At 35.4% G+C, this 12,664-nt stretch overlaps 1 protein-coding gene across 1 annotated transcript in view; it reads left to right on the forward strand.

Annotated features, from left to right (window-relative positions):
* Window positions 1-12,664, forward strand: part of CDC42BPA (CDC42 binding protein kinase alpha) — a 345,595-nt gene that overhangs the window by 197,030 nt on the left and 135,901 nt on the right. The window contains 1 exon segment of the mRNA XM_032632745.1: window positions 2,190-2,312. Within this exon segment, the coding sequence (XP_032488636.1) occupies window positions 2,190-2,312 (123 nt within the window).

A 12,664-nucleotide genomic window follows, 5' to 3' on the forward strand; every position in this document is an offset into this window, starting at 1 on the left:
GCCCACCCCAACCTCCATTCCCCACCTCCCCACCCCCACACCCATGCACATTTCTAAGTAAGGTCAGAGCCACAGGTCTAGGGCATGACCAATAGATTTGGTGGTTGTGCTGGAGAGACGTCTACCAGCTAGGTTGTTTTAGGCGGCAAGTAATAGAATTCTTAAATAATACAGATTTCTTATCTCACTTAAGAAATCAGAAGTACACAGTTTCTGTGCTCTTATCAGGGTTAGCTTCTCTGTGATTTTCTTGGCTTTTCCCTCATGATTCCACATTACTGTCAAAGTTCCAGACTTCATACATCCAAAGACCAAAAAAAAAAAAAAAAGGAAGGTTCATTTCCTTTCATACATGTCTCACTTAATGGGACCTCTCAAGGTACCATTCATTCTAACTAGTTCACGTGCCTAATTCTTAACCAGTCCTGGCAATGTAGAATGAGATTGGCATGACTGATGGAAGCCATCTTCCTTTTGGCTGACCCTACCTTGCCTAAGCACACTGTAGCCTGATACCTGAATTTGGTGCACAGGCAGGAAGAGAGGGGTAGCTGCTGGGTAAACAGCCTCAACAGTGTCTGCATAAGGGGTTTGTGTGCCTGTGAAGCCAGTTGGATAGATCGTCTCTTTTGTTGTTAAAGTCACTAAAAATAATAATAAAAAGAGTTGTAATGGAAGGAAGGGCAGTGGATAACTGTAATAAACAGGTAATGGGTTATATGGTAGGTTCTTGTTGGTTATCCATTTTAAATATAGCAGTGGGTACATATCAGTCCCAAACTGTATTACACGGGGAGCTCTGCCTCATATTCTGTAGAAATCTAAGTGGGAAAAGAATTTGAAAAAGAATAGATACATGTATATGTATAACGGAATCACTTTGCTGTACGCCTGAAACTAACACAATGTTGTGAATGAACTATACTCCAATATAAAATAAAAAGTTAAAAAAAAAAACCCAAGTAATGGGCATTTTAGCAGACCTGAGATTTATAGGGAGGACAGAGGTGACAAAGAGGAGGAAGGAAACCTATCCCACCTCCATACCCTGCAGTGTGTGGGGTGTAGAAGGAAAAAAACTACTAATGTCCAGTGGATGTTTTAATTCTCCCCACTTTCTGCTCCCAACTTAGATGTCTTTAAAAAAAAGAAGGATATTCTTTTAAAAATAATAAATACAGAAAGTACCAGTTTTCAACATGTTTTGAACCGAAAGAAAATGTGTAAGAAATACTTACTGGATGTAGAAGATCATGATTGAATGCACAAGATGGTATATCTTACATCTTTAATTCAAATTAACAAATATTTATTGACCACCATGCATATGAATATCATGATACTGTCCTCTGTACAGACGATGAAGAGAAATGAGAAAATCTCCATCCTCTGAAGGTCACAGTCCCTTGGAGTTTTAAATATATATATAAATAATATAAATATATAAGTTATGTAAAGCAATATATAAATAATATTAGTAATCTAAAGCGGTCAGTAAATGATTTGTACTAACAAAAAATTATGGTGAGGTAGAGATTTACTATTTGGGGTCCCTCTGTAAGCTAGCAGAGTAACTGTTTTAGGACCATTTCTTTTTTTTCCACATTTTTTAATGTGGTATCTGGGAATGAGCTTCACTAGATTTAATGTTTCTTTAGTACCTTGCATCTTCTAATTAGAACCACAAGTTAAATGAATAATCCCTATTTTAACTAAGTAGATGAGCCAAGTCATCAATAGGTGGGCCTCAGTGTTCATATATAAAATTTGGAAGGCCAGCACTTACACATATTCTATATTAACATCTCTAAACCTCTCTTCATACACCAGACTCAGTTTTTCATACATCATCTGACATACGTTGTTGGGTTATCACATGATGACATTTTATGCTAGGATGAAAGGGGGCTGAATAGTTGATTCACTGGCAGAATGTACCAACAGTATTTAAAACTGAAAACCTCACATATTAGAAGGTAGACTGTTTCCTACATATAATTTTAACAACATGCAATGGAGTTTTGTGGTTTAATTTTAATGTGTTTACATGCTTTTGTCAGTAGGTATATGCTTCGATCAGTACAATTAAATAAGGATTTCTCTAGAAAGAAATATATTGCTCTTAGTTTTTAAAATTTAGAGTATGAGCATATTTTTCATTCTTTCTTTTATTCTTTTTTTTTTTAAAGAGTCAACACAGACTGTCCAGGCTCTGCAGTATTCAACTGCTGATGGTCCCCTAACAGCAAGTAAAGATTTAGAAATCAAAAACTTAAAAGAAGAAATTGAAAAGCTAAGGAAACAACTAAGAGGTAAATTTCTGTGATTCATTATTAATTCTGTTTCGCAGATATTTTTAAATGTTTTATTCACGCACAAAACATTTATTGAGTACCTGTTATGTGTTACATGATGTGAGCTATGTGCCAGTGAGGGAAAAGCAAATAAAATGGTTCTGCTTTCAAGGAGTTCATGTTCTGGTCTTGGAAAAAGATAAACAAATAGTTTTTTGCAGTACATGTGAAAAGGCCAGAAGAAAAATAAACATAGGTACATAGAGAGTACACAGGAGGAGCTCCTTACCCAGAATTAAGTGAAAAAAGATGACTTTTTGGAGGACCTATTCATTTGGGATATTTGTCTGGCAAAACATTTATATGAGTAGTTCATTTTTCAGTGTAGGTTAATTAAAATTAATTTTGAATTGTTGATATGCCTATTATATCCATTCATTCGTTTATTCCATTCATGCAACAAATATTTATTGAGTAGCTACTAGGTGTTGTTTTATGCTCTTGGGATGCAGTACTAAACAAAATGATAAAAATCTTTGTCCTTGTTGGGGTGGAGGGCAAACAACAGACATTAAACAATAACTATGTAACTTCGTAAATGATACAGTATGTTAGAAGGTGATAAGTGCTTAAAAATAGAAAAGATTTAGGAGAATGGGTCAAAAGTGTAAGATGAGGTGTTTTATAATTTTAAATAGTGTGATCCATGTGAGAAAAATATTGAAGGAGTTAAGGGGCCTAGCCATGCAGTTAAATGGGAAACACATGTTACAAGCAGACGGATCAGCCAGTGCAAAGGCCCTACTGTCAAAATGTGCCTCATGAGTTCAAATAAAACATAAAAGGACAGCAAGGCTAGAGCAGAATGAGCAAGCAGGTGGAATGGATGGACATGAGGGTAGAGAAATAAACAGATGGAGAGGGCTCATTGCCTGATCAGTGGAGTCTTACTGACTGTTAGGTCTTTGGTTTGTTCTGTGGGTGAAATGGGAGCCTTCTGCAGGGTTTAGAGGCATCACATGATCTCAGTAAGTGTAAGGGGAGAGAGAGAGAGAAGGTACTATTTTAGCTAGAATAGTCAGACCTCTCTAGAAAAGTAGTTTTAGGCCAAAATGAGTGAAGAAAAGAAGGATCTAACCCAGTGTCTTTTACAAAAAGTATTATTTAAAATGCAATATTAAGGCACATGGAGATTTTAAATTTGAGCATGATTTATGCTGTTCTGTTTTTTAAGTGGCTGTCCTCCTAATAAACATCTCTTTATCAAATTTCTGTAGCTTTATCTTTTTAAAACTAAGTTAGATTAGGAATATGATAGGTAGAATCATTTACTTTGCTTTGATATCAACACTAAAACATTATCAGTGGCACTGAATGTATTTGAGTTTTTTGGCACTAAAACAGCAGTGAGACACAAGACACAACTAGGATGTTTAGTGATCCATATCACTTCAAAGAAGTGATATGGATTCGGAAAAACCTATTTACATAAGTCTATCTCACTTATATGTTCTAGGAGGGATTTTTGGTTTTTCGTTTTGTTTGTTTGTTCTTAAGATTCCTTGGGATTTTCTGTGCTGACCATCATGCATCTGCAAATAGGAACAGTTTTCTTTTGCCCTTTCTGATCTGGATGTTTTGGGTTTTTTTCCCCTTATTTCACTGGCTAGAACTTGCAGTACTTCGTTGAAGAAGAGTGTTGAGAACAGACATCCTGGTTTTCTTTCCTATCTTAGAGGGAAAGTATTAAGTCTTTCACCTTTAATTGTAAGATTAACTGTAGGCCTTTTATAGATACTCTCATCAATTTAGAAGCTCTCCTCTTATTTCTGTGTTTCTAAGGGTTTTATCATGAATGAGTTTGAATTTTGTCAAATATTTTTTCTGCACTGATTGATATGAACATGTGTGTTTTGTTTTTTCTTTAGTTAACCTGTTAATATGGTGGATTAAATTGGTTGATTTTGAAATATTGAATCATTGGAATATGCACATGCCTGGTCATGGTGTATAATTAGTTTTATATATTAATTCTATTTCCACTGTTTTGTTCAGGAATTTTTACTCTGTATACATGAGAGATACTCATCTTTGTTGTATTTTTCTTTTTTTTTTTTATACTGCCTTTGCCTGGGTTTTTAGTTTGTTTTCTTCTTTTGTTTTTTGGCTTTTTAATGAGATATGATTGACACGTAACATTATCTTAGTTTCAGGTGTACAACATAATGATTCAATATTTGTATATATTGTGAAATAGTCACCTTAGTAAGATTAGTTAACTTCCATCACTGCATATAGTCATATTCTTTTTTCTCGTGATGAGGACTTGTAAGATCTATTCTCTTAGCAACTTTCAAATATACAATACAGTATTATTAACTGTAATAATAGCACCACGTTGTACATTACATCCCCAGTATTTATTTATAACTGGAAGTTTGTACCTTTTGACCATCTTTCCTTCTTTAACCCACCCTGCACCCCCGTCTCTTGCAACCACCAGTCTTCTCTATATCTGTGAGTTCAGTTTGTTGTTATTGTTGTTTTTGTTTTAGATTCCACGTGTAAGTGAGATCTTACTGTATTTGTCTTTCTCTGTCTGATTTATTTCACTTAGCACAGTGCCCTCAAGATCCAATCCATATTGTCACATATGGCAAGATTTATTTTTGTGGCTGAAAAGTATTCTATTGTATATATACAATTCCAGAAGTGGAATTTCTGGATCATATGGTAGTTCTATTTTTAATTTTTTGAGGACTCTCCATACTGTTTTCCATAGTAGCTGCACCAATTTACATTCTCACTAATAGTACACAAGGGTTCCCTTTTTACCACATCTTTGCCAACACTTTTTATTTCTTATCTTTGGAATGAAAACCATTTTAACAGGTGCAAGATAATGTTTCATTTTGGTTTTGATCTACATTTCCTTGATAATTAGTGATGTTGAGCACCTTGTCATGTTGGCCATTTATATGTCTTCTTTAGAAAAATGTCTTTTCAGCTCCTCTGCCCATTTTTTGATAGGATTGTTTGTTTCTTTGCCATTGAGTTTATGAGTTCTTTGTACATTTTCTGTATCAACTTGTTGATCTTAAAAGTAAAAGTCAGTTATTTTACCAGAAAAAATGGGTTTATTTGGGAATAGCAGAGAATTGCAGTTTGGAACAAGCAAGCCATGGCAAAAATCATAGGCAAGTTTAACAAACAAAGTGAGGAACATTTTATAGAGAAAAATGAGGAAGTCAGGAAAGGTTGTTTTGAATGGAAGTCCTTTGGAGAAAAGTGAGAGTTCAGGGTGAAGATGGTTTCTCATTGGCTTAGTTCCTGGGGTAGTTGATTTCTTATAGGAGATGTGATGTACTGTCTTTCCTGTTGGGGCCTGTAATTGATGATTCCATTCTTGGAACTGTAATTGACAGTTCTTCCTGTAATTGACGAAGAGAGTTACTGTGTGAGAGTTCCCCCTTCTGGCCCTCCAACTCCATTTTAGTGAGACTTCCCTTTATTAACTTTCACAAACACCTTGTCAAATATTTGTTGATTTGCAAACATTTTCTCCCTTTCCATATGTTGCTTTTTAATTTTGTCTATGGTTTCCTCTGCTGTGCAGAAGCTTTTTAATTTGATGTAGTCCCATTTGTTGATTTTTGCTTTTGGCTGTGGTATCAGTGTAATGCTGGGCTCATAAAATGAGTTTGAGAGTATTCCCTCTTTTATTTTTTGAAAGAGTTTGAGAAGGATTGATATAAATATCCTTATTATTTTTTTTAGTTGCTTGAAGTGTAAAGTTAGGTGTCTGAGGGTTGTTTTTCTTTGTTTTGTTTTGTTTTGTTTTTTTACCGTAGGTGTTTATTGCCATGAACTTCCTTCTTAGAACTGCTTTTGCTGCATTCCAAAAGTTTTGGTATATTTTTTCCATTTTTGTTTGTTTCAAGATTTTTTTTTGAAATTTCCCTTTTAATTTCTTTTTGACCGGCTGGTTACTAATGTGTTAATTTCCACATTTCTGTGAATTTTTCCAGTCTTTCCCGTTATTGGTTTCTAGTGTTATACCTTTGTGGTTGGAAAAGATCCTTGGTATGATTTCATTCTTTCTAAATTTGTTAAGACTTGTTTTGTAACCTAACTTGATGTATCCTGAAGAATGTTCCATGTGTGTTTGAGAAGAATGTATATTGTGCTGCTGTTGGATGGAATGTTTTGTATATATCTGTTAGATCCATCTGCTCTGAAGTATAGGTTATGTCCAATGTTTCCTTATCAATTTTCTGTCTAGATAATGTATCCATTGTTGAAAGTATAATATTGAAGTCCCTTACTATTATTGTGTTGTTGTCTATTTCTCTCTTCAGATATGTTGTATTTACTTAATATTATTTAGGCACTACAATGTTGGGGTCATAAAAATTTTTAATAGTTATGTCCTCTTGATGAATTGACCCCTTTATTATTATATAATAAACTTTTTTTTTGTCTCTTGTTCTTATTTTTGACTTAACCTCTCTTCTGTCTGATAAAAGTGTAGCTACCCTTATTCTCTTTTGGTTTCCATTTGTATGGAATATCTTTTTCCATCCCTTGATTTTGAGCCTATGTGTGTCCTTAAAGCTGAAGTGGGTCTTATAGGCAGCATATAATTGGGTATTGTTTTTTTAATCCATTCAGCCACCTGAGGTCTTTATTGGAAAATTTAATCCATTTATATTTAAAATAATTATTGAGTAGGTATGGATTTACTAATGTCATCTTATTGTTTTCTGGCTATTTTATAGTTCCTTTGTTCATTTCTTCCTCTCTTCCTCTCATCAATTTGTGAATTGATGATTTTCCGTAGTGGTGCTTTGATTTCCTTCTCTTTCATGTTATCTACCGAAGGTTTTTGCTTTGTGGTCACTGTGAGGCATATATAAAATATAACAGTCTATTTTATGTTGATGACAATTGTTTATTCTTCCTGTTTATTATATAATTGTTTCAATTATTTCCTCTTCAGATGTTTTAGAAGCACATCAGACAAGGTTATAATGTTTCCTTAAACCATGAAGTATAATTTAGAAAGCTTAAGGGGGGAAAAAAGTTCTATTCTACTTACCCATATTTTTACATGATGCTCTTTCTTCCTTCCTGATATTACTGAGTTCCTTGTTTTGTTGTTTGCTTTGTGTTTAGAGAACTTACTTGAGCCACTTTAAAAGGTAGGTCTGCTACCAACAAATTCTCTTCATTTTTCTTCATCTGAGAATGTCCTGATTTTCCCTTTATTCCTAAAGAATATTATGCTGGACATAGGAACCTGGATTGATAGTTCTTCTGTTTTAGCATCTGAAAAATACTGTGCTGCTTCCTTTAAGTTTCATGTTTTCTGAGGTGAAATTCACTGCCATTCTGAGTATTTTTTTCCCCTATGCAAGAAGTTTTCTCTGGCTGCTTGCAAGTTTTTTCTGTAGTATTCTGATGTTTAATGGTGTGTTTTGGCATGGATTTCTTTGGGTTTATTCTGTTTGGTGTTTGTTCATCTTCTTGAATCTGTCAGTCTATGAGTCTTGGCCATATTTTGGAATTTTTTTAGACCCTATTTTTCTAAGTACTTTTACAGACCTGCCTATTTTCTCTTCTCCTCTGGGACTCTGATGATGTGAGTGTAAGATCTTTTGTAAATCATCACACAAGTCCCTGAGGCTCTGTTCATTTTTGTTTCCATTCTGTTTTTTCTTTCCTGTTATTCAGATTGGTTAATTTCTATTGTTATACCTTCCAGTTCACTGATCTCTCTGATCCCTCCTTTGTGCTGCTGAATCTATCTACCAATATTTTTATTTTATTAATTTATAAAATTCCCATTTTGTTCTTTGTTAATCTTCCGTTTCTTTGCTGAGACTTTCTGTATCTTTGCTCAGGTCTTCTACTTATTCATTTGTTTCTACTATGTTTATAATTGCTCATTGAAGCATTTTTATTATAGCTGTGTTAATATCTTGTCAGATTATTCTGACATCTCTGTTATTTTGGTGTCAGCATCTATTGATTTTCTTTGCTCATTCAAGTTGAGATTTTTCTAGTTCTTGGTAGGATGAGTGATTTTTGATGAATGACTCTGGATCTTATTTAAACCTTCCATTTTAGCTGGTTTTTCCTGACACCATTCCAGCAGTGGGAAGGGGATTGCCATCTCCTTACTGCCAGGTTGAGGTAGAAATCCAGTTTCCCCACTTGACCTCCCTTGACACCCAAGGAAGGGCTCCTTGTTATTCTTAGAAGGGAATGAGAGTTCCAGCCCCCTGACTGGTTTCCACTGACACTGTGACAGGGGTGGCCTTATTACTGCTGGGCAATGGTGAAAGTTCTTACTCTTTTCTGATACCACCCCAATGGGGAGAAGGGGGAGATCCTCATTAATGCTGGGTGGAGATGGAAGTCCTGGTTCCCCATGTGGTCTCCACTGACACTGTGTGTGGGAAGGGGCTTGTTACCAGCCAAGGGGGTTGAAAATCCTGGACCCCCTTCTCTAATTACCCTTGCGGTGTGTTTGGGCACTTCATTAAAACCTCATGTGATTGGAAATCTAGTTCCTCACTTGTCTTTCACTGACACAGGTGGTCATCAGGCCACAGTGTTTTCTGTGGTGTTTAACTTGAGCAGAGTGGTTATTTTCTAAAACTTTTCTGTCTTGCTAGTTTGCCCTCTTCTTGGTTCTTTGGCTAGAAAGAGTAGCCTTGTTCAAGCTTTTGTTCTCTGCTTCTGTTGGCATTTCTGCGTTGCTGGCTTCTTCAGCTCTAAGTCTGTGAAATAAGAACCAAAAAGAAAACCCAGGGAACTTACAGTAGTTTCAATGTTCCTGACACACTGTGTCAGATTCCATTGTCCCTGGCCAGTCATCCTTTTTCTCTCCAATTTCAGACTTCTTAGTTTATTTTACGTATAATGTCCAGCTTTTAAAATATAAATCTGATCCCATCACAGCTTCAACATACATACTTAAATGTTTTCAGAGGATCCCCGTTGCCTCTGGGATAAAATTAAAATTTCTCAATTCTAATTACAGGGTCCTTCATTATCTTGTATGTATTTTCCTCTCTAGGTTTGTCTTTTGTTACTACTCCCTCACCCACTGATCCCAGCCATGGTGAACTACTTTTAGTTTCACCTAATCACCTCCAGGTTTTACACATATTTGGTTGTTGTTTTTTTATGTAGTCTTCTTTTTTTTCACCCCCAGTTCATTCATTTTTTTCATCCATCCATCTGTCCATCCATCCATCTATCTATCCATTCATCTATCCGTCTAAACATCTATTTCTTTCTTTCTTTCCTTTTGCTTGTTTGTTTGCTGGAAACACTCTTCACCTGGTAAATTTTTACTTCTCTATAAAACTTTTCACCACTGACACATTTTTAAAATTTTATGTTGCTTTACTTCCCTTGCCTTACCACTAGACTATAAGCTCCTTGAAAACAGGGGCTTTGAGTATTTTATTCATTGATATATCGAAGTGCCTATAATGATGCTTGCCACATAAAAACCCCTAAATCAGTATTTGTTGATGAATGAGTGAATGAACGACTAAATGAAACCTCAGTCTTGGAAATCTCTGACCACTTCCTAATGTATCTTCCTACATTGTATCTTTACAGGCAATCCCCAACACACTCACATCCCTTACATACAAATAAATGGTCCCTGGCGTCACCCGAATTGGGGAAATTGATTACCATTAAATTATTGGTTGAAATGCCCTTCCTTTACTTTATTCCTACCTTCTCCCTAAAGTCAGTGCTTATAGGAGTACTCATTATTTTTTATCATTTCCCAGAGGTGGAATAGAATCAGTGAAAATAATGTTGTAAGAAAGGCTATATCCCTCTTTTTAGTATTCTTCCTTCGCAAGCACCGTTTTCTTGGTCACGTGTTAGTCCCAGTGATACTCTAGATTTTATTCCATCTCCTCAATATCATTCATTAATTCATTTTTTAATCTTTTTTTTACATCTTTATTGGAGTATAATTGCTTTACAATGGTGTGTTAGTTTCTGCTTTATAACAAAGTGAATCAGTTATACACATACGTATGTTCCCATATCTCTTCCCTCTTGCGTCTCCCTCCCTCCCACCCTCCCTATCCCACCCCTCTAGGTGGTCACAAAGCACCAAGTTGATCTCCCTGTGCTATGTGGCTGCTTCCCATTAGCTATCTATTTTACATTTGGTAGTGTATATATGTCCATGCCACTCTCTCACTTTGTCACAGCTTACCCTTCCCCCTCCCCATATCCTCAAGTCCATTCTCTAGTAGGTCTGTACATAATATTAAAATCATCATTTTAACCATTTTTCAATGTACAGTTCAGTGACGCTAAGCACATTCACAATGCTGTACAACCATCTCCACCATCCATCTCTACTTTACCCATTAAACAATAACTCATATTCCTCCCACCCACTAGTCCCTGGCATCCACCATGCTACTTTATGTTTCTTAGAATCTGACTACTCTAGGAACTTCATATAAATGGAATCATAAAATATCTGTCCTTTTGTGACTGACTTATTTCGCTTAGCATAGTGTATTCAAGGTTCATCCATGTTATAGCATGTGTCAGAATTTCCTACCTTTATACAATATTCCTCGGTATGTATATACCATATTTTGTTTATACATTTATTTATAAATGGACTCTTGGGTTGCTTCCACCTTTTGTTTATTGTGAATAATAATGCTGCTCTGAACATGACTGTACAAATATCTGTTCAAGTCCCTGCTTTCTCTTCTTTTTGGGTGTATAATAAGAAGTGGAATTCCCGAATTATATGGTAATTCTGTGTTTAATTGTTTAGGAATTGCGTACAGTACCTCAAGGGTTATGGTTTGCACCTCTGTGTACTGTCTGTGTCCCTCCAACTCTACACTGAAACCACCCTTTCTCTGTCTCCCTCTGTCCCCTTTCTCTCTCTTTGTGTCTCTGTCTCTTTCTCCCTCACACACACACAAACACACACACATACTGTCCTACAGTATGTAAGTAAAGGAGAAAAATAGTGAATGGAGGGGAAGATAATAGGGAAATCTGTTTTCCTCCATCATGGTTAGAAGTAAAATCTCTTCACCTCAGAAGAGTTATGGATTATTTGAGAGACAAGATCATAATGGTAGAGCTGTGGCACTGCTCTTGTGTATCAGAGGGAGAGGTGCTTTGATTATTCTGTCAACCTCCTTCTGACTCCAGCCTCAGTCCCTCTGTAGTTTATCAGTGTTCCGCTGTGAGTGCCACTGTAGTCATGCCCTTCTCTTAATTCCTGTATCATCCATATAACCTGCCACACTATTTGTATTTGATTTTCTCCTTTATGATTTAAAGAGTGTTACTCTTGTCTTCCTATCTCCTTCAAGACAGAGACCGTATTTTATATTTCTCTTATATACCACACAGTGCAAAGAAAATTCCTGTGTATTGTGCCCTCCTTAAATCCTTATTACTAACAGATTGAGTTTCAGGATTCTACTAGCAGCAGTGAGTTAAGAACCATTTTGTTGCTATGAGCTAATCTCACTTCCCTAGTACTGCTTTTCAATTTAATCACTAAAATAGTTTTTAATAACTTCATCTAAATGTTTTGGCTAGTCATGTTGCCATATATTTAATAGATATTTTTGATAGTCTTTGAGGATTTCTTTCAAAATTTTAATCGAATTTGCTATTTGTTGTAGTGAAAGTGAAGGCTCTTCTGCCTGAGCCATTTTATAGTAGTTGGCCAACGTTCAATACATTCTGAATTTTTCTTGATTGGGGGTTTTTATCTTTGGCGATACAAAATTCTGTGTATTCCAAATTACAAGTGCTATACTTTTCTCCATATTAGAGGGTTTTATAAGTAATTGTCTGGGTTTGTCTTCTCCAACTTCTTTAGCCAGTACATTTCCTCGTGTACTTCTCCTAATTTACCTGTTGTTGTTGTTTAAATGAATATTTTGAGTTTTTTTAGGCATTTTTAAAGTGTCTGAAATATGAGTCATGAAAATCTGACATGTATTTTGTATTATCTACTTAACAACTCCATGGCAAAGCTGCCAACATGAAATGGCTGGGATAAAACTAAAATTTAACCTATATTGAAATAAAACAATAAAAACATTCTTAAAGACTATTGAAGCTATCACGTGTAATACATTTTGATGTAAACTTTATATGATGCAGACATTTTATGAAATATTGATAGTTTTTTTGTTTCTAACAGAGCAGTTTAGATAAATGGATGACTCAATAATTTGCAAAAAGTTTTAACATGCTAGGGAAGAACTTTCCAAAGTAGAAGAAAGGAAGTGAGCATTCTCAGAAGGCATTACTAAATGTACCATGTTACTTACTAC

Source organism: Phocoena sinus, chromosome 1, assembly GCF_008692025.1.
Source record: "Phocoena sinus isolate mPhoSin1 chromosome 1, mPhoSin1.pri, whole genome shotgun sequence".
NCBI classification, from domain to species: Eukaryota; Metazoa; Chordata; class Mammalia; order Artiodactyla; family Phocoenidae; genus Phocoena; species Phocoena sinus.